The sequence below is a fragment of the Astyanax mexicanus genome, chromosome 11 (assembly GCF_023375975.1).
Source record: "Astyanax mexicanus isolate ESR-SI-001 chromosome 11, AstMex3_surface, whole genome shotgun sequence".
In the NCBI taxonomy this organism is placed as follows: Eukaryota; Metazoa; Chordata; class Actinopteri; order Characiformes; family Acestrorhamphidae; genus Astyanax; species Astyanax mexicanus.
The window spans coordinates 50,580,431-50,603,464 of record NC_064418.1 but is presented as its reverse complement, the minus strand read 5'-3'; the positions used below and the strand labels follow the sequence as shown (position 1 = coordinate 50,603,464).

The following is a 23,034-nucleotide window of genomic DNA, read 5'->3' as shown; positions in this document are numbered from 1 at the left end:
GTGTGCACTCACCTGGACTGGATGGCCAGGTAAATGGTGCGTCGGAAAGCGACCAGGTTCACCTCGGTCTGATCAAATATAGTGACCTTCTCCTCTCCTGGATAAGAACAGAGGAGAAACACGATCAATACGACGAGCACAGGAACCGGGAGCAGCTCGAGTCACATGATCCGCTTTATCCGCAGGTCAATATCAATATAACACTGTTCCTGATACTGGATTCTTCTCATATCTCTCACAGCCACGAGAAGATCCTCCTTACGAGACGATTAACACGGATACACCACACCTGAACTGCTTGAATTTTTGCACCAGGAGTAAAGCAGCATAAAGTTATCCAAAAGCAGTGTGTAAGACTGGTGGAGGAAGAGAACATGATGCCAAGATGCATGAAAAAAAACTGTGATAAAAAAAAACAGGGTTATTCCACCAAATATTGATTATTTCTGAACTCTTAAAACTTTATGAATATGAACTTGTTTGTTTTCTTTGCATTATTTGAGGTCTGAAAGCTCTGCATCTTTTTTGTTATTTCAGTCATTTCTCATTTTCTTTATTATTTACTTTAATAAGCTCCTACTTTCATCCTGTTCTTAAATATTCAAAACCGACAGGATTGACCACCACAAGAAGCCTGTGAATTAATCTATTTTTTATTCTCAAAATTCCTAAAAAAAAAAAAAAAACGATGCCTGAAAGTTTGTGAATCCTTTAGAATTTTTGATATTTCTGCATTAAAATGAGCTTAAAAAGTCATCAGAATTTCAGCAAATCCTAAAATCAAAAATATTATACTTGATTATTTATTTATTGAGAAAAAAATGATTTAATATTACATATCTGTGAGGGTAAAAGTATAGTATAAAAATCCAGGATTAGCAGTAAAATTTGTAGGTGAATTTAGAATCAGGCGTGAGTGGGCGGAGCCTGTTCTAATCAAAGTCTGCTCTTCACAGCACACGTTTGTGGAAGTGTATAACGTCAGGAACAAAGGAGGAAAGGAGATGCTGATGCTCATCAGGGTGGAAAAGAAAACAAAAACATCTCTAGAGATCTGAAACAAAATTGTGAAAATCTGTGAAAAGCTGCAGAAGTCCAGAAGCTCCTCCCACATAAATAAATCAGCATATATTTACTGACTCAGAGCGAGACGACACCATGTTTACCATGCAGAGAGAAAACACTACGTACCTTCACCAGCTTCTCCTCCTTCACCTTCCTCCTTCTCCTCTTCATCACTGCCTTCTGCATCATCATCATCCTCACCAGAGTCACTGCTGCCCTCGTCCAGAATCTCTGTACAACACACCCATCAAGTTATTATTAACCAATCAGAGCCCAGACCCAGTTCTAAGAAGGTATTTAGAATAACTAAGAAGAGAAACTATTGAATTATCTTTTTTTTTATATACAGGGTTCAAAAACTTTTTAACTTTTTTTTGTTTTCAGGGGAAAATCAGTGCAGACGTGGACAATAAAACTAAAAATCAACTAAAACTATAATTCAAATTGGTTCTAGTAGGTGTAAAATGACCCAGACAGACAATCTTTAATAATAAAATGTGAGTAAGATCCTGAATTACTAAATTAACTCTGAGCTGATTGAGATTTGCAGACCAAATTTCCATGACTTTTCATGTAAAAGTGGGTATTTTTATTTTTCCAAAACTTATCCAGGTCTGAAAATTGCTATTTTTCATATTCCATGACTTTTCAAGGTTTTTCATGACCGTAAAATCCTTTTTTATATTATTATCTTAATACATTTATATGAATACAGAAGTCATCCAGACCAAGGAACACATACAGAATCATGTCACTAATAAAAATAACTAATACAACTAAATAAAATGAGCTTAAACTCTATGGATTTTTAAAGTAGTGCCACCATGTGGTCTTTTTCCAGCATATAATAAATACATCAGCAAATAATGATTTAAAATATCAGCCAAATCGGCAGATCCAGCTGATTCTATTAATCTCCTAAATCCAATATCATGCACTTTTAGTAGGTAAGCTGCTAACGCTAACGGTGTACTCCCGGCTGCTGCTCCATTTCTTTATTGCTTTTACATTTTTTTGGTCCAGAAAGCTTTGATGGTAACGAAGGTGATTTTTTAAAGATCTGGCACGAAGCTTCAGTCATTAAAAACAGCCAGCTGTGAAAAAACCCTGCATATTCACTCATATATACACAATATATTACACTGATTTATACTATATTCACTCTTATATATACTATTTCACACTACATTCACTCTTATATACACTGCTATACTATTAGGGGTGGGAATCGATTACTATCTCACGATTCGATTCGATTCCGATTTTGGGGGCCACGATTCGATTCAAAATCGATTTTTGATTCAAAACGATTTGAATTATAAAAATTTCTGCTTCTGGCTTATGAATCTTATTGAAAAAAAACCCTCCATAATATACACTGGTCCTGGAGCAGGTAATGTGTTACAAAAACAATAAAATGTGCAGGAATGTGGGTCCTCAGTGACAGAGGAATCACTGGGATATCACAATGACGTTAATGAACAATAAATAAATAATAAATAACACTGCTTTATTACCAGGCTACTAGCGGTGGTGTGTAGGTGACGCTGCTGGGCTGATGTGATGATAGCAGTGAAGCGCTAAAGTTCAGGAGCAGCTGCTGATTAACTAGTTAATTTTAGGCCGTTGTATTTCTTCAGAAAGGGGGCAGGAGGTGGAGAAATTAATTCATATGGTCCATTCCTTAATTCCTCTGTGATGAGGAGCTGAAATGAGCTCTGATTAGCTTATTGTTATTTTTCTGTTCCGCCTTAAATGCTGCAGCCCGCTGCCACCTGTAGCGTTATTTAAGGTGGAACTGGAAAGTTAGCTAGTTAGCTAGCTAACAGTTACTGAAACTACTAGCGATCTTTTTTATGCTTGTTATGAAGCATTCTGCCATAAAACATTAAAACTACACGTTAATCTAATGTAATATAGTGCTTGTTCTGCCATCTTACCGGTGATTCTCAAACACCTACTACGCTCTGTGTGGGTCTGGAAGACCTCGGTTTGAAGGGACAAGCGGGTTGCCAGGTCCAACAAAAATACCCAGCCCAAAATCAGTCCAAAACCCGCCCCTCAGAATCGATTTTGGGACATTTTAAATCGATTCTGAATCGTAGTAAATGAGAATCAAGATTCTTATGTGAATCGATTTTTTGGCACACCTCTATATACTATATTTACTAATATATATACACAATATATTACACTATATTATACTATATTCACTCATCTATACTATACTATTATACTATATTCACTCTTATATACTATATTCACTCTTATATACTATATTCACTCTTATATACAATATATTACACTACATTCACTCTTATATACGATATATTATTCTATACTCACTCTTATATACAATATATTACACTATATTCACTCTTATATACGATATATTATTCTATACTCACTCTTATATACAATATATTACACTATACTCACTCTTATATACGATATATTATTCTATACTCACTCATATATACTATATTATACTATACTCACTCTTATATACACTATATTACACTATACTCACTCTTATATACGATATATTATTCTATACTCACTCTTATATACACTATATTCACTCATATATACTATATTACACTACATTCACTCATATACAATATATTACACTATTCTCACTCTTATATACGATATATTATTCTATACTCACTCATATATACTATATTATACTATACTCACTCTTATATACACTATATTCACTCATATATACAATATATTACACTATACTCACTCTTATATACACTATATTCACTCATATATACTATATTACACTACATTCACTCATATACAATATATTACACTATTCTCACTCTTATATACGATATATTATTCTATACTCACTCATATATACTATATTATTCTATACTCACTCTTATACACTATATTCACTCATATATACTATATTACACTACATTCACTCATATATACAATATATTACACTATACTCACTCTTATATATACTATATTATACTATACTCACTCTTATATACACTATATTCACTCATATATACACTATTATACTGTACTCACTCTTATATACTATACTATATTACACTATATTCACTCATATACACTATATTACACTATATTCACTCATATACACTATATTACACTACATTCTCTCATATATACAATATATTACACTATACTCACTCTTATATACGATATATTATACTATACTCACTCTTATATACAATATATACTATATTCACTCATATATACTATATTATACTATACTCACTCTTATATATACTATATTATACTATACTCACTCTTATATATACTATATTATACTATACTCACTCTTATATACTATACTATATTGCACTACATTCACTCATATATACAATATATTACACTACATTCTCTCATATATACAATATATTACACTATACTCACTCTTATATACGATATATTATACTATACTCACTCTTATATATACTATATTATACTATACTCACTCTTATATACAATAAATACTATATTCACTCATATATACTATATTACACTATACTCACTCTTATATACGATATATTATACTATACTCACTCTTATATACAATAAATACTATATTCACTCATATATACTATATTACACTATACTCACTCTTATATATACTATATTATACTATATTCACTCTTATATACAATAAATACTATATTCACTCTTATATACAATAAATACTATATTCACTCATATATACTATATTACACTATACTCACTCTTATATATGATATATTATACTATACTCACTCTTATATATACTATATTATACTATATTCACTCTTATATACAATAAATACTATATTCACTCATATATACACTATTATACTATACTCACTCTTATATACTATACTATATTGCACTACATTCACTCATATATACAATATATTACACTATATTTATTCTTATATACAATATATTATACTATGTTCACTCATATATACACTACATTATAATGTATTTACTCATATATACACTATTATATTATTATACTATATTTACTCTTCTATATACACTATTTTACACTACATTCACTCATACACTATGTTATACTATATTTACTCATATATACACAATATATTACACTATATTATACTATATCCACTCATATATACACGCTATATTATACTGTATTCACTCATATATACACTATATTATACTATATTTACTCTTCTATATACACTATACAGTATAATACTCTAAGCGCTACAGCGGTCTAATGACCTTTATTCCTCTTAATTTCCGTAACTCACCCTTTTTAATGGTCTTGTATTTCTCCTCGTTCTCCAGGAAGTCCGGATCCAGCTTGAAGACGTCTGTTAAATAAATAAATATATAAATATAAATGGAGTTGTAACTGCAGCCATTCGTTTGCAGTTTTGCAGCTATTAAGTCGGTCAGCAGACAGATGTAATCAGAGGAAATTACCCATAAAGAAGAGCAGGCTGGGTATCAGTGTTTTAATGTGATAATGACTCTTCTCGTGCTGATCAGGACCGATCATCAGTGTAGCTGTTCAGTTACAGACCATCATCTTTAAAGGATATACTATTGCACGAAAAGTTACTTTATTTCAGTAATTCAGTTGAAAATGTGAAACTCATATATTATATAGATGTATGAAACACAGAGTGAGCTATTTTAAGAGTTTATTTCTTTTATTGTTGATTATTGATTATGGCTTACAGCCAATGAAAACCCAAAAATCAGTGTCTCAGAAAATTAGAATATTATATAAGACCGATTAGGACTTTTGGCAGTGTGGGCAGTGTGCCAAGTCCTGCTGGAAAATGAAATCCTCATCTTTATAAAGGATTTTCAAGAAAGATTATGTGGAAAAACACTGTGGAAAACACAACGGATCAGCTTCGGTATGTAGGCCTGTCACGATAAAAATTTTGTGGGCGATACATCATCCCAGAAATTATTGCGATAAACGATAGTATTGTCATTTTAAAATTTTGAATTTAAATTCAAAAGACAAAATTATAATAGTACAGCATTTATACAAAGCACTTATATTTTTAAAATATTACAGAATGTTAAATAATCATAGTTTGGAAAATACATATTTTTTTCACCTACTCCATTCCACACTGTTTGAAGTTGAAGTATTGGTCTAGTATTGCTAAAATACTGTTCATTGTTATATATGTGAACAAACATTCAAAAGAACACAATAGATGATATCACAATGATCAAATATTATTGAGGTAGTGTCCATTTATTGTTCGATAAGTTGATAATATAATTATTGTGACAGGTTAGATAAACTGTTCTTACTCAGGATGTCCTCCGTGTTGTACTCGTCCTCTAACGGGAGCATGTGGGTGAACTGGTCCTCCTCCTCCACCAGATCCAGACCGTCGGGGATGATGGGGTGATCTTTAAATCCGTCCTTCCTGATGGCGAACATCACCTCGATCATGTACTGCACTCGCTTATCTATCTCCGACTCGTGCAGGATGTTCCTCAGACGCTCGAAAATCGCTGAGAGGAAATAAGATAACGTTAAAAAAAAGGAAAAAAGAGAGTAAAACAGTAACTCATCTTAATAGAAAATAAACGTACCGTATTTTTCGGACTATAAGGCGCACCGTATTATAAGACGCACCATCAAAGAACGCCTATTTTCTGCTATTTTTCCATACATAGGGCGCATCGCATTATAAGGCGCATTAAGTGACACTAGAAAGGGTGCCTATATCAAAGTGAACAGGGGTGGCGCCATGGCGGGGGGGGGGGGGGGTGGTGGGGGGGTTTTGCCGGTGGAGCGTCTCAGTATACAAATCTAACGTTAGCTCTTTCAAAGTCAAACGAGTGCTGGATATTAATCTACACAGATTCCTCTCCTGAAAACTGTTTATTTGGGTGAGTAACGTGCTTCAGTTTATTTACAGTAAGCTTAGATTTCCAGATTTCCACTAAGGCTTGCTGCACCAGCGTTAGCATAGCTATCCGCTAGCACGCTAGCTAGTCCCCTAAACTAGTAAAGTTAACCCAAACTTAAACGACAGCGTTACACTGAGTAATCCTGCGTGTTCTGGTAAGACAGTGAGATATTAGCTAGCGATTCGTCCCCCGTAGCTTGTTTTAACACGGTAAACAAGCAGATTACAGGCTGATAAAACTCACCTCAGAGAGAGTTAGCGCTTAGCATCTAGCTAATGCTAGCCAGGCAAAGCAGCACAGACTTACAGGCCGATAACTCACCTCTGAACGGTGAACGCTTAGCGATTAGCATCTAACTCTAATAATACTGCTCCAGCAGTATTAAAAGTACTAAATTTAGATAATACTGATCTCTGAACAGTGAAAAAGTTAGCTAGCTTAGCGGTTAGCATCTAGCTAATGCTATTGCTGCTCCAGCCTCGGAGCTGCACGGCTCTGGACTCTGTATAGCACTGAAACTCTGTATAACGCTGCACGGAGTGTGTGTTTACTGCTCCTTACAACCTGACGAGTAAAATCCATACAAAAGGCGCACCGTATTATAAGACGCACTGTCAATTTTTGTGAAAATTAAAAGTTTTTAAGTGCGCCTTATAGTCCGAAAAATACGGTAAAATAAACTGAGCAAAAGTCCAAAAACTGTAGCATCAAATGTTAAAGTAAAAGTAAATCTGGAATGAATATTTAGAAACAAATATTATTATTAGCTACAAATTGCCAAAAAGTAAACAAATATTATAAAAATGTATCATTTAGAAGCAGAAGCAGCACTTTGTTTTTATTCTCCAACAGTAAACAGTTTCAAAAAACAGCTTAAGAGTTTTTATAAACTTTGTTTTAATAATTGAATCATTTATTTTATTATACATCAATATATGTAATGTATTGCGTTACATTTATATGTTATTGTTTTATATTTTAATTGATATTATTTATTTTAATATATTATAGTCACAAAATGTTGTAATTTTACCTGATATTATTATATTTGTTATTATTTTATTTTTACAGTTTTACAATTTTTTATTATTTTATGTTATTTTTTCTTTTTGTTGATGTTCTGAATGTTATGATTACCTCTCTGTCTGTAAAGCACTTCGAGCTGCATTGTAAAGTATGAAAGGTGCTTTAATATAAAGCTTATTATTATTATATAGATTTTTTTTCATCAATGAACAATAATGTGTGAACAATACACACACACACATATATATATATATATATATATATATATTTATATTTGCAAATTAAACTGAGTTCCTCCTGATTAAACTCCAGTTAAACACTTATTAACACCCGCTAAACCTCTACTATACAGGAGAGACACATTATTACACACTCGGTCTATCAGGATGCAGGTAAAATTAGACATATATATATATATATATATATATATATCTGCCGATACTGGACACCCCGATATAAAATTGTAAGTTACAAATAAATAAAAATGAGTTTAAATCAAAGATTTGTAAAGTAGCATGCCAACATTATTGAAAACATTAATAAGATCGGTTTTAAATATTGTCCATATTAGAAATTAAGCATTTATATTTTATTTTAAAGTTAAACGAGCACTGAATGTTAATCTACACATTTTTTTCTTCTGAAAAAGGTTTATTTGGGTGAGTAAAGTACTTCTGTTTATTTACAGTAAGCTTAGATTCATGAATTTTCCCAGCAATAAGTTTGGAGCATTAGCGGCTAAAGCTAATGCTGCTCCAGCAGTGCTAGCCGGGGTTAGCAGCAGGCTACAGGCTGATAATACTCACCTTTGAATGTCAAAAGAATGCTAATGCTGATGCATCTCCAGCCACGGTGCTGCAGAACTAAACTGAAAACTCTGTATTTCAGCGTGGATGTGTGTATATGTGCATTTACATTGTTGTTACTTTTTGTTTTGTTTTGTTATTTGCCATTTTTACAGTTTTTACAATTACCTCTCTTTATGTAAAGCACTTTGAGCTGCATTTTAACGTATTATTACGTAACGTATTATTATTTATCAAGGAACAATAATGTTTAAACAATACATATATATGTCAATTAGCAAATTAAACTGAGATTTAGTGCAAAAATGGACCAGAAAATGTGAAATACAGAAATAAAGCACAGCACCTCGCTATAGTGTAAAAGGCTGTGGGTAATTTAAATTGCAGAATTATTGAGAAATGATTTATAACAGACACGGTCTATTAGGCTGCAGGTAAAAGTGTCCAAAACTGATTTTCTGACCAAATCTGATGTTTAGTTTAGCATTTTTATACAATCTTTTTAAATTTGATCCATATCTGATATTTGTCTGAACGTAAAGTGGCATGCATGCTCCGCAACAGAGCAGTGATTCATATGAAAGCAGGGTTCTTGCACCATTTTAAAAGTCAAATTTAAAGCTTTTTAAAATCTTTTTAAGACCTTTCTTTTTCAATTTTGTTCCACTGTGATGCAGAACATGTTAGCATGTCAGCTAGCTTGAGGCTTATGTTAGCTATCTCTCCGCTAACCCTATTTTTTCCTCAGTAACGTTAGCTAGCTCGCCTTTAAGACTTTTTAAGGACCCACGGGAACCCTGTAAAGTGTTAGTCCGTATTATTTAGCTTTTTCTTTCTGCACCAAGAGATGTGTGGGTAAGAGAGAGAAGCACGTAGCGCTCATGCTAATGCGTAAAAGCAAAAAGACGCATGAATTCTGATTTGACTGTTCACACTGGTGCATCGGATACGTATCCTATTTGGGAACACATGTATAAGTGATTTAAATCTGATTTGGCCCCGTTACACAGCCATGAAAAAATCAGATTTGAGCCACATTGAGCAAAAAATCTGATTTAAATCATTTTAGCCTGGTAATGTGAACGTAGCCATAAAGAATCGGTTTCAAACCTTGGCCATATTAGCAATTAAGCATTTATCCACTGATCGTGATTTAATTTATTTTAAATGCTGTTATTTGAGTGTGAATTGATCTTATTTAAAACTACAGACTTTAAAAGAATCAACGAGGTGATAAAACAGAAGTTGGGGGGTGTGGTGTACCGTTGATGCCGCGGGGGGAGATCTCGGTGAGTTTGAGGCCGCACTCTTTCAGGAAGCTTATAGACACTTCCACACTGTCGTCAGTGGGACGCTCCAGCAGCAGAGTCAACATCTCCAAACACAGAACCTCATGAGCCTTAATAACAACAAATAAAACAAACAAATATACATTAAATATATTATAAATATATGTGCAAACCACTCATACTACATTTACAGAACCTCATGAGCCTAAATAACAAATAAAACACACAAATATACATTAAATATATTATAAATATATGTGCAAACCACTCATACTACATTTACAGAACCTCATGAGCCTTAATAACAACAAATAAAACAAACAAATATACATTAAATATATTATAAATATATGTGCAAACCACTCATACTACATTTACAGAACCTCATGAGCCTTAATAACAACAAATAAAACAAACAAATATACATTAAATATATTATAAATATATGTGCAAACCACTCATACTACATTTACAGAACCTCATGAGCCTTAATAACAACAAATAAAACAAACAAATATACATTAAATATATTATAAATATATGTGCAAACCACTCATACTACATTTACAGAACCTCATGAGCCTTAATAACAACAAATAAAACAAACAAATATACATTAAATATATTATAAATATATGTGCAAACCACTCATACTACATTTACAGAACCTCATGAGCCTAAATAACAAATAAAACACACAAATATACATTAAATATATATTAAATATTTGTGAAAACCTTTTACATTACATTCACAGATGAAAAGTTGCAGTACGCACCACGTTCTGATTGATGAGATGAGCCACGAACTTGGAGGCTGTGAGACACTGTTGCTGTAAAACAACAAAACAAGATAAAAATCATGAGATGATGCGTATTAAACTGTATAAAAAGCTGCATAATCTGATAAAAAAAAAATTTATTACCCATTAAAGATCAAAGACCATTGATGATTTTAAGTTGAATATTGGCCAAGAAAAGTGCATTAACATCGATAAGCCAGTATGTACATTTGTTTAAAAACAGCATTTTTATTTTACGTTTTTTTTATTTATTCATAAATAGAATATATATTTATTTATATATTCGGATTCTAGTACAATTTTTAATTGAAACTAATTAAAAACTTTTCCCATTTCTGTTTGCTTAGCAAAAACATGTACGTCAACCAAGAACAGATGTTCAGATGTTTTTTTTTCCCACATTTGTTAGGAATTTTCTTTAATATTGTAATGTGACAAAATGACATAATATATGACATAATATATGACAATCTCTTCAGTGTGAAACAGCTTAGCATGGAGCAGCAGCAGCAGAGCTGAATTAGTTAATAGCTATGGTAATGTATTATCATCTCTGGGTAATAAATCAGGTTAAACTGCACCTAAACAGCTGCTTAACACACAATTACAGAATTTAAATAGTGTCCCTAGTTACATTTCAAATAATACGAAAGACCAAAAAGAGAGGGTAGCCTTCTTTTTTTTTTTTTTTTTTACATTATATACTGATTATATACCGCTAATTTGCAGTACCTTATCTATATACAGATAAGTAATGGTAAACAGGTTTAGACACTGTTCCGAAGAACGGAAATGTCCCATCCACCGGACACCCACAAACCACGTCCCGCTCCATATCCAGTTTCTGTGGTTTCCGGAGGTTTACCTTGTCGTTTCTCCTGTAGCCCTTGCGGAAGTTGAGGATGAGCCTCTTCAGGATGAGTTCTCCGATCTGAGGGAACTTGGAGTTGATGATGGCGACGACAGCGCCGTAAACGTGGGTGAAGATGGGGGAGGCGCTCTGAGCCTGAAGAACAGACCTCGCTAACAGACCCCTGAAACACAGACACTCGGGTTTTAGTGAAACATTTCCTCCAGGATTTCCCGATTTCAGCGCTTTTAGAGCAGGGGTGTCCAAACTACGGTATTTTAAAAATAGAATGAAAGTTGGCCCGCTGTTAAGCAGGTTTTTATAATGTGAGATTCAAAGTTTGAACGCTAGGTGTCAGAATCGGGCCAAAGAGTCTAAAAGCAGAGAGGGTTCGCATTTCTAGCGCAGAAAAACGGGCCAAAGAGTCTAAAAGTGGAGAGAGTGCGCATTTCTAGCGCAGAAAAACGGGCCAAAGAGTCTAAAAGCGGAGAGGGTGTACATTTCTAGCTCAGAAAAATGGGGTAAAAGAGTCTAAAAGCGGAGAGGGTGCGCATTTCTAGCTCAGAAAAATGGGGTAAAAGAGTCTAAAAGCGGAGAGGGTGTACATTTCTAGCTCAGAAAAATGGGGTAAAAGAGTCTAAAAGCGGAGAGGGTGTGCATTTCTAGCTCAGAAAAATGGGGTAAAAGAGTCTAAAAGTGGAGAGAGTGCGCATTTCTAGCGCAGAAAAACGGGCCAAAGAATCTAAAAGCGGAGAGGGTGTGCATTTCTAGCTCAGAAAAATGGGGTAAAAGAGTCTAAAAGCGGAGAGAGTGCGCATTTCTAGTGCAGAAAAACGGGCCAAAGAGTCTAAAAACGGAGAGAGTGCGCATTTCTAGTGCAGAAAAACGGGCCAAAGAATCTAAAAGCGGAGAGGGTGTGCATTTCTAGCTCAGAAAAACGGGCCAAAGAATCTAAAAGCAGAGCGAATGCGCATTTCTAGCGAAAAAAAAAAGGGGCCAAAAAGTCTAAAAGCGGAGAGGATGTGCATTTCTAGCTCAGAAAAACGGGGCAAAGAGTCTAAAAACGGAGAGAGTGCGCATTTCTAGTGCAGAAAAACGGGCCAAAGAATCTAAAAGTGGAGAGGGTGCGCATTTCTAGCGCAGAAAAACGGGCCAAAGAGTCTAAAAGTTGCCGTAATTAAGGAGTTTAATATTAAGAGACATCATGAAATTAAACATCAATTTGAAAAATCTTAGTTTACACAATACTGTCAAAGATAAAGTAAGTCAAGTAAAATGGTGTGTAAATGAAAGTAATCAGGAAAATGTATTATTTAAAGTGGTATATTTCATTATTTGTTTTATTACAGAGTCTGTGGCCCGTGACTTCAAATATATTTCTCCTTCTGGCCCCCAACAAAAAAAGTTTGGACACCCCTGCTTTAGAAGATGCTTCCAACAGGTTAACAATGCTAGCGTACTGTACACACTAGATATATCCTCAGGACGTATCTTTTCATATTAAAAACAGAAGAATTATTCAGTACGTGTTTTTTTTTACCTGCCCCTCACAATGTTCTCCTGCAGCAGCTCCTGGATGATGTTGGCGATGTTGGAGACGTTCACCTTGTTGATTAAACCGTTAATGGATTTCTTCAGAGCCTCCCAGCTCATCCTCTGATACGCCAGACTGTTAATAAAACATTAAATATAAAACATTAAATAATATTTTTTTTCTTTTGTGGGGAGAAGACAAATATTATAACATTATAATCAGTGTGCTTCTGCTACGTGTCCCGCAGAGCTCCATATACTAAATCATTACACAGGGTTGTCTGGTAGGTCTCACAACCTTTTTCTGGCTGTAAGGACTTTTCTCTCATTCTCTCTCTCTCTCATTTACTTGTACTCTTTCTTTCGCTCACTCATGCTCCCTCTCTCTTGTCTTTCACTCACTCGCTCTGTCTCACTCGCGCTGTCTCTTGTTCGCTGTCTTTCACTCACTTGCTCTGTCTCACTCACTCGCGCTGTCTCTCACTCACTCGCGCTGTCTCTCACTCACTCGCGCTGTCTCTCACTCACTCGCGCTGTCTCTCACTCACTCGCGCTGTCTCTCACTCACTCGCGCTGTCTCTCACTCACTCGCGCTGTCTCTCACTCACTCGCGCTGTCTCTCACTCACTGTCTCACTCACACTGTCTCTCACTCACTGTCTCACTTGCTGTCTTTCACTCACTCGCTCTGTCTCACTCGTGCTGTCTCTCACTCGCTGTCTCACTTGCTGTCTCTCACTCACTCGCGCCATCTGTTACCTTTTGTGCTTATTTTTTTGTTTTCTCTCACGCTGACTTTTCCTCTCGCTCACTCTCTTTCTCACTGTCTTTCCTTCTCTGGCACTGTGTCTCCCCATCTCACTCGCGCTGTCTCTCCCTCTCTCACTTACGTCGGTCACTTGGCTCTGTTACCTGCTGTCTTTCGCTCACTCGCGGCGTCTCTTGCTCTCTCTTTCTCACTCGCGCTCTCTCACTCTTGCTCACTCTCTTTTTTTCATTTAAACAAGATTCAGACAGATGGAGTCTCTCCAGGTGACAGTACGAGAATGAGATTATTTATGACGGCTGTCAATAATAAATAATAAATAAATACACTGTGTAAGAATAATTATCACTTTTTGCATTTATTGGTTAGAATTTAAAAAGTACTGTTTGCATATCAGAATCTATTTCAAAGTATAGTATTGGCATTGATATTAAACATTTTAAATGATACCCAGCTTGAGATATTATCGTGCATCGATATTAGAGATTCTTCTTTAGAAAGTAGAGACAGTAAAACAGCAGGTGTCCCAACTCTTTTGTGTGTATAATGTGTATAGAATAGTGATGCAGTTAAATCTTTAGATTAGAGGTGGAGTGGGTCTCTGTTCTCTCAGACTGATGATATTTATAGTTTATAGTGTAGAGTGAGATCCGTTAACACGGCCGCTCTTAAATTTCTGCTTCTCTCCTTTACTGCAGGGTAACCGACTCCGGACGGCGGCTCTGTTTAAAGGGCAGAATTTACAGACCCGGCGGGTCGAGCTGAAAGTGCTGACGGGTCTCAGAACACGGCCGGTTCTGTTCTCTCAGCCGCTGCCCTTCACTGATCTTCACAACTTCAGCCCTGAGACTTTACAACAGCTCAGACTGCGGAGTCTGAACAGAGCTTTATCTGTGTGTTACACTGTATTCTGTACTGTTTATATCAGTAATTTAAACAACTGACACAGACACAGAAACACAAAGAGAAATGCAGCCATACTTTTAGTAAACAAACAAATGCTAAGGCTAAGTTAGCTTAGCCGACGTTACTATTCTAGTCCTGTACAGCTCGTATATCTCTTAGAAACTGGAGTTATAGTATTAGTATTCCTTCTCCAGCTGATGTATGATCATATTGCGGCTCAACCGCTGGGCAAAATATCGGCATTTTTTGTATAGTGTATAGTGTGTGTATAGTGTGTGTATAGTGTGTGTATAGTGTGTGTATAGTGAGTGTATAGTGTATAGTGTGTGTATAGTGTATAACCTGCTCTTGTCGGTGATCTGGGCCTGCATCATGCGGAGTTTGGTGGGGGGGGTGTATAGTGTTTGTATAGTGTGTGTGTATAGTGTGTGTGTATAGTGCATAGTGTGTGTATAGTGTATTGTGTGTGTGTATAGTGTGTGTGTGTGTATAGTGAGTGTATAGTGTATTGTGTGTGTATAGTGTGTGTATAGTGTGTGTATAGTGTGTGTATAGTGTGTGTGTGTATAGTGTGTATGTATAGCGTATAGTGTGTGTATAGTGTGTGTGTGTATAGTGAGTGTATAGTGTATTGTGTGTGTATAGTGTGTTTATAGTGTGTGTGTATAGTGTGTATGTATAGCGTATAGTGTGTGTATAGTGAGTGTATAGTGTGTATGTATAGCGTATAGTGTGTGTATAGTGTGTATGTATAGCGTATAGTGTGTGTATAGTGAGTGTATAGTGTATAGTGTGTGTATAGTGTATAGTGTGTGTATAGTGTATAGTGTGTGTATAGTGAGTGTATAGTGTATAGTGTGTGTATAGTGTATAGTGTGTGTATAGTGAGTGTATAGTGTATAGTGTGTGTATAGTGTATGTATAGTGTATTGTGTGTGTATAGTGTGTTTATAGTGTGTGTGTAGAGTGTGTATGTATAGCGTATAGTGTGTGTATAGTGAGTGTATAGTGTATAGTGTGTGTATAGTGTATGTATAGTGTATTGTGTGTGTATAGTGTGTTTATAGTGTGTGTGTAGAGTGTGTATGTATAGCGTAGTGTGTGTATAGTGAGTGTATAGTGTGTATGTATAGCGTATAGTGTGTGTATAGTGTATAGTGTGTGTATAGTGTGTATGTATAGCGTATAGTGTGTGTATAGTGAGTGTATAGTGTATAGTGTGTGTATAGTGTATGTATAGTGAGTGTATAGTGCATAGTGTGTGTATAGTGTATGTATAGTGAGTGTATAGTGTATAGTGTGTGTATAGTGTATGTATAGTGAGTGTATAGTGCATTGTGTGTGTATAGTGTGTGTATAGTGTGTGTATAGTGTATAGTGTGTGTATAGTGTGTATAGTGTATAACCTGCTCTTGTCGATGATCTGGGCCTGCATCATGCGGAGTTTGGCAGGGGGGTGTATAGTGTGTGTGTGTATAGTGTGTGTATAGTGTGTATGTATAGCGTATAGTGTGTGTATAGTGTGTATAATGTGTGTATAGTGTGTGTATAGTGTATAACCTGCTCTTGTCGGTGATCTGGGCCTGCATCATGCGGAGTTTGGCGGGGGGGATGTATAGTGTATAGTGTGAGTGTATAGTGTGAGTGTATAGTGTGTAGAGTGTATAGTGTGAGTGTATAGTGTACAGTGTGTGTAGTGTATAACCTGCTCTTGTCGGTGATCTGGGCCTGCATCATGCAGAGTTTGGCAGGGGGGGTGTATAGTGTATAGTGTGAGTGTATAGTGTGTAGAGTGTATAGTGTGAGTGTATAGTGTGTAGAGTGTATAGTGTGAGTGTATAGTGTACAGTGTGTGTAGTGTATAACCTGCTCTTGTCGGTGATCTGGGCCTGCATCATGCGGAGTTTGGCGGGGGGGATGTATAGTGTATAGTGTGAGTGTATAGTGTGAGTGTATAGTGTGTAGAGTGTATAGTGTGTGTGTATAGTGTGTGTACAGTGTGTGTAGTGTATAACCTGCTCTTGTCGGTGATCTGGGCCTGCATCATGCGGAGTTTGGCGGGGGGGATATAAGCTCCTCCGGTTCGGGTCAGGATGGGGTCCAGCTCCTCTTTCCTCCTCTTCAGCGGCGGTTCCTCCGCAGGGGGCTCCGTCTGGGTCGGGGGGGACGTCCTGCCCCTCCGGAGTCGGTCCCGATCCGACCGCCGCTCGTCCCGCTCCCGACTGTACCGCCGCTCCCCTCGATCCCGACCCCGGTCCCGATCCCGAGACCTGATCGGAGGAGAGAGTTGATCAGAGAGATCCACCAAAAAACATCATTTCCCATAATTAACCACTTAAAGGATATATGTACAGGAGTTGGAGAATGAAACTGAAACACCTGGTTTTAGAGCACAGTAATTGATTGTGGTGACGGACAGTTCTGGTGGAAACAGGAGAGTTGAGGTGCACATTGAATTCTGCGTGATTTGATCAGCCGTGGTTTTATGTTTATTGGATACAATCCGGGTTAGCACCCGAACATCCCTTTCAGACAGCTTCCTCTTACAGCGTCCACAGTTAATCCTGTTGGATGTGGTTGGTTCTTCTTGGTGGTATGCTGACATTACCCTGGATACCGTGGCTCTTGATGCATCATAAAGACTTGCTTTTTGTGTAAACAGCATGAACACAGTGTTTGTTTATAACTGTGGTAATTAGCATCATCTCGCTAATATATCAGATTAAACTGCGCCTTTTCAGCAGTTTAGCTCAAACAAATGGGGTTTATTTAACAGCTGGGTCGGACTAACGTGCATATAACTATAAGTATAGAAACTAAATACCAATATTATTGCATATATGATAAGATACAGCACACATCTAGTATTAATAGTAACAGCATCATCCAACACAGATGCATAACTGATTTGTCCATATTTATAATGCAAAAAATATATAATACAAGTGTGACAGCATTATTTTTTACATTATATTATTATTATTATATTTATAAATATGTTTTGTTAAGTATCTATACTCTCTTTTTGTAATATAAACACGATAAATCTTTAAAAAACACTATAAAAACACAAAGGAAGGCTAGAAATGATGGTTAGACTGGTATGTGGCTCACCAGCGCCCTCTGTCTGAGTAACTGCGTGGAGATCTGGATCTGGATCGAGAGCGGGACCTCCCACCCCCATCCCTGTAAAACACAGAGAACAAACATCAATCAATTAATTAATATTACAGTAAATTTATTAGTTTTTTTCTGGCTAATTTAAAGTATTTTCAAGATCTTAATTTTAAGGTGTCAGATTTCAGATAAGACCTTTTTTAGACTTATTTATTCATTTATGTATAATTTTGTAGTATAATCTGCATTAGAGATTTTACCTGTCTGTGGAGGAACTCCTTGGTCTGGGTCTGCTGCTCTCGTTCTGGGATCCGCGCTGAAAAAAAAACAATAAAAAACAAACATCACAAACAACATGCGTAAAATACCCACACAAAAAAACAGCATTTACTGAAAATCTAAATAAAAGAATGTATAAAAATAAAGCAGAGCAGTTTTAACTTAAGAGTTTTTAGTTTTTACATAACTGTGCAGATTTCCACAATCAATTTTTTTTCTTTAATTTTTAAATATAAATGTTTCTTAATCATTCTAAAAATTATTTATTCTTGCGCTGTCTCTGTCTCTTCTTCTCTCGCACCATCTCTCTCCGTCTCACTCGCGCTGTCTCCTGCTGTCTTTCCCCCTCTTGCTCACTTGCGCTGTCTCTCCCACTGCCTCTCCCTCCGTCTTGTGCTGTCTCTCCCTGTCTCGTACTGTCTATCGCACTCTCTCACTATCTCTCATGCTGTCTCCTACTCTCTCTCGTGCTGTCTCTGTCTCTCACATAGTCTCTTGCACAGTCTCTCCCTCTATTGTGCTGTCTCCCCCCCTCAATGTCTTTCCCTCTCTCACTGTCTCTGTCTCCCTCTCTTACACTGTCTCTCGCAAAGTCTCTCACTTTCTCACACTGTCTCTCCCACTGTCTCCCTCTCTTGCGCTGTCTCCCTCTCTTGCGCTGTTTTTCTCACATCATCTGATGGAACTGTGAGGACGTTCTCTGGTATTTGGAGGATCTACAGACCCGGATATGAGCGACGCTGCTCCTCATCCTGCGTTTGGCTCCGTCATCACTGTCCTCCTCACTGCTGTCGCTGTCGGATCCTCCGGACTCGGCGCCGGACGCTGGTCTGGAGGTTTTCTCTGGACTCTCCTCTCTAGAAGAAGCTTCACCAGGTTCCTCTTCCTCATCTGCTCCTCTCTCTGCAGGAGGACGACTGTCCCTCTCTAAAAACACAGCCAGAGTAAGAGCGTGAGGGAAAGACTGTGAGAGACAGACGGTGAGGGACAGACTGTGGACGGGACAGACAGTGAGAGGAAGCCGGTTGACAGGACAGACAGGGAGGGACAGCGGGTGAGGGACAGACAGGGAGGGACAGACGGATGACGGGACAGACAGAGAGGGACAGACGGTGGACGGGAAAGACAGGGAGGGACAGACGGTGGACGGGAAAGACAGACAGTGGACGGGACAGACGGTGGACAGGGCAGACAGGGAGGGACAGACAGTGGACGGGACAGACAGTGGACGGGACAGACAGGGAGGGACAGACGGTGGACGGGACAGACAGGGAGGGACAGACAGGGAGGGACAGAGGGTGGATAGGACAGACAGTGGACAGGACAGACAGTGGACGGGACAGAGAGTGGACGGGACAGACAGGGAGGGACTGACAGACTGGGAGGGACAGACGGTGGACGGGACAGACGGTGGACAGGGCAGACAGGGAGGGACTGAGAGTGGATGGGACAAACAGTGGACAGGACAGAGAGTGGATGGGACAGAGAGTGGACGGGACAGACAGGGAGGGACAAACGGTGGATGGGACAGACAGTGGACGGGACAGACAGGGAGGGACAGACGGTGGAGAGAACAGACAGGGAGGGACAGACGGAGGACAGGACCGACAGTTGACGAGACAGACCGGGAGGGACAGACGGTTGACAGGACAGAGGGTGGATGAGAAAGACAGGGAGGGACAGACAGTGGACAGGACAGATGGTTAAACCATGGTCTGGTTGGTTTGCAGTAAGGCTGGGCGATATAGCCCTAAAATAGTATCACAATACTTTAGTAATAGTTTTAATTAGTAGTTTTTAATTAGGTTTTATTTAGTATAAATATACTAATTTCGTGCATTCAGTAGAAACAAAATAACGCTGTCTATTTCATTAACAGTAACTTACTGTAACAAGACAAAATAAAATAAAAATGTAATGTAACAAAAATCCACCACAAATCAAAAGTGCAGCAAATTCAGGTGAAACTAAAGAAAACTAACCAGACTAAATACAGTACAGAATAAAATGTAACTAAAACACACATGTAGCTTTAGTCCCTCAGTTCCTACTTTCAGGTGTGAAACATCCTGACAGGACGAGCAACAAGGACACGCTGAGTGATTGATGAGCGAGTGATTGATGTGGCGGTGTGTGATTTAATGCATGGCATCAAAACACTGTTTTAATGTCCCGCTGTGAGGAAAACCCCCGAGCAGAATGTTACTGAAGGACCCCAAACTCTCACTCGCTTACACACACAAGGTGACTTTTATATATATATATATATAAAAAATGATATATGAGACAGTATGTCAAGGCCTGTAGGAAAGTGCTACAGAGGTTCAGAGGCATCTGAAGCACCTTCACCGTTCATCTGCTGGAAAGACATTGAGAGAAACAGAGAAAGGACAGAGCTCAGAGCATGCAACCAAGTAAGTGTGTATAAATGCAGTAATGCTGTCAACATTGATGCATTAACGCATGCGATTAATCTGGAAACTTTAAGTGAAGAATGTTGCCTAATGTGCCTTTAATAAATAAACTTCATACTGTTACATGATCAATCTCAGAAGTGAAATCAAATGGTAGAAAAACACCAAACACAAGAACTCTAGAAGGGATATGTTGTGTAATAGTGAAAGTAAGAGCTTTACCACTCAAACACAATGCAAAAAAGTGAACTGAAGGGAATAAATAGACTAAATAGTGTGTGTAGCTTAATAACCAGCAAAAACACCTTCAGTTTAATAGAGAGAGTAAAGACTGGACTCTGGAGCAATGGAAAAAAGTACAGATTTACTGAAAATATACTGAAGCACCATGTTTATCCATCTGTGTATTTGTTCCAAAAGAGGACAATGCCAGGATTCATGGGGATTTCTCAGATTGTAAAATAAATGTTTGTTGCAGAAGCTTGTGGAAAAAAACGATGCAACAGCAAATGCAAACCATAATTAAAGCTAAAGATGGTCCAACGAAATATTACAGTGTTCTGACTATAAGGTCCTTTAATTTTCCCCAAAATCATCAGAGCTCCTTATAATCCGGTGCTCCTTATGTATGAATTCTATCAGTCAGGTATTAAGGAGCAGTAAAGACACTCCACTGAAGTACAGAGTTGTACTGGAGTTTTTAGTAAAGTTTCTCCAGCACCTAGAGCAGTATTAGCATTAATGCATTAGCATTAAGAATGGCTAACCATGCTAAAATACTGGAAATCTAAGCTTACTGTAAATAAACGGAAGTGCTTTACTCACCCAAATAAACATTTTTTCAGGAGGGAAATCTGTGTAGATTTAGTAGATTAAGTTTTTTTTTAAGATCTGCTGAATTAGAAGTAAAACATGGAGACACCTCTATTCCTTACTAGTGTTGCTTAACCCTCCTGTTTTGTTCTGGGTCAAATTGACCCGTTTTAAAGTTTGAAGAAATATGAAAGTTCTTCTGCTTGCCTTAATTAGTGTAATCAACACATAACATGAAAATGGTTCATCTCATTGTTATGTTTTAATGTTATGTAGAGCTAATGTTTTGTATATTGGTCTTTCAAAAGTAGTGAAAAGTATGTTTATGAAAAATTTGTGAATAATCCTAATTGAAGCGTTACCTGTTAGAGGTAAGGAACACCATTACACCAAATATTATAATAACTAATAATTAGTAATGGAGTTAGAAATGAAATATTTACACTGCTTGTTGGGATTTTTTGAGGGTTTCAGACTTTTTTTCATTTTGGATGATCAAACATGCACTAGGTTAAAACCTGAAAAATGAACATAATAGGAGGGTTAAAATCCCCCTAATAATCCGGTGCCCCTTGCGTATGAAAATAGACCAAAAAATATACGTTCACCGATTTGCGCCTTTTAGTCCATAAAATATGTCACACGATATGTGAATTCAGTCCTAATTATTAGTAATGGAGGCGTCAGACGGAGCGTAAAGAACATTAGAGCAGGTATCTGAGATCCGCAGGGGAGGAAGTGAATAATAAACTGGGTTTATATCTGATTATTGCAGCACTGATGCAGCTGCTGCGACTCCAGATCACACACCGCGACGAAACCTGCGACAGCAGAATCAGCCCGACACGCCGGAAACACCGCGGACACGGCTGAGGGAGAGCGGCGCTCAGCGGCGTGGATAACACCATCAGTGTGACACCTGCGCTTCTGCTGCTCGGCCCAGCGGCTCGGACTGGGACACGCTACGGTCTGTTCTGATATACAGCAACCGGGGCACTGAACACACACACACACACACACACACACACACAGATTCATTGATTGTTTCTAAAAAAATAAAGGGTATTAAAAAAGAGTTTATCCTGTATCCTGCTTATGTTGGGAATAACTAGATTTTGAAGAATCACTAATTTTCACTTTGTTTTATTTTTAGTCTTTTAACTAAAATGTATAATAGTTTTAGTCACATTTTAGTCATTTACTTATTAGTTATTAGTTGTAAATTTCTAAAGCATTTAGCCGTCATTGGCCCCAAAAATACAAATTGGTCTAGTTTTAGTGTATGTCATTATTGCCGCTAAAAGTGGGGCCACTATATAACGGAGCATAAAATCCTTAAAAATGTACTTTTGTCTTGTTTTTTTTTTTTTTTTTTAAATAAAACATCTCAAACAGTGTTATAAATAATTTAAATATATGTATTAATGATAATTATTTGGACTTTCTTTAATTT

The 23,034-nt window shown here is 37.1% G+C and overlaps 1 protein-coding gene across 5 annotated transcripts in view; it reads right to left on the bottom strand.

Annotated features, from left to right (window-relative positions):
* cwc22 (CWC22 spliceosome associated protein homolog) overlaps positions 1-23,034 on the bottom strand; it is a 59,597-nt gene that overhangs the window by 26,553 nt on the left and 10,010 nt on the right. Inside the window, exons 3-14 of one of the 5 annotated variants that reach the window (XM_049484661.1) lie at positions 19,079-19,281; positions 18,336-18,391; positions 18,073-18,144; positions 16,974-17,228; positions 13,295-13,423; positions 11,770-11,938; positions 10,881-10,934; positions 10,077-10,212; positions 6,373-6,579; positions 5,343-5,405; positions 1,192-1,296; positions 13-97 (exon numbers count right to left, since the gene is read on the bottom strand). In XM_049484661.1, coding sequence (XP_049340618.1) covers positions 13-97; positions 1,192-1,296; positions 5,343-5,405; positions 6,373-6,579; positions 10,077-10,212; positions 10,881-10,934; positions 11,770-11,938; positions 13,295-13,423; positions 16,974-17,228; positions 18,073-18,144; positions 18,336-18,391; positions 19,079-19,281 — 1,534 coding nt within the window. Of the gene's footprint in view, positions 1-12; positions 98-1,191; positions 1,297-5,342; positions 5,406-6,372; positions 6,580-10,076; positions 10,213-10,880; positions 10,935-11,769; positions 11,939-13,294; positions 13,424-15,300; positions 15,348-16,518; positions 16,589-16,663; positions 16,712-16,824; positions 16,873-16,973; positions 17,229-18,072; positions 18,145-18,335; positions 18,392-19,078; positions 19,282-23,034 lie in introns of those variants that run through there. The other 4 variants (XM_049484664.1, XM_049484663.1, XM_049484662.1 and 1 more) reach the window with 4 other exon arrangements.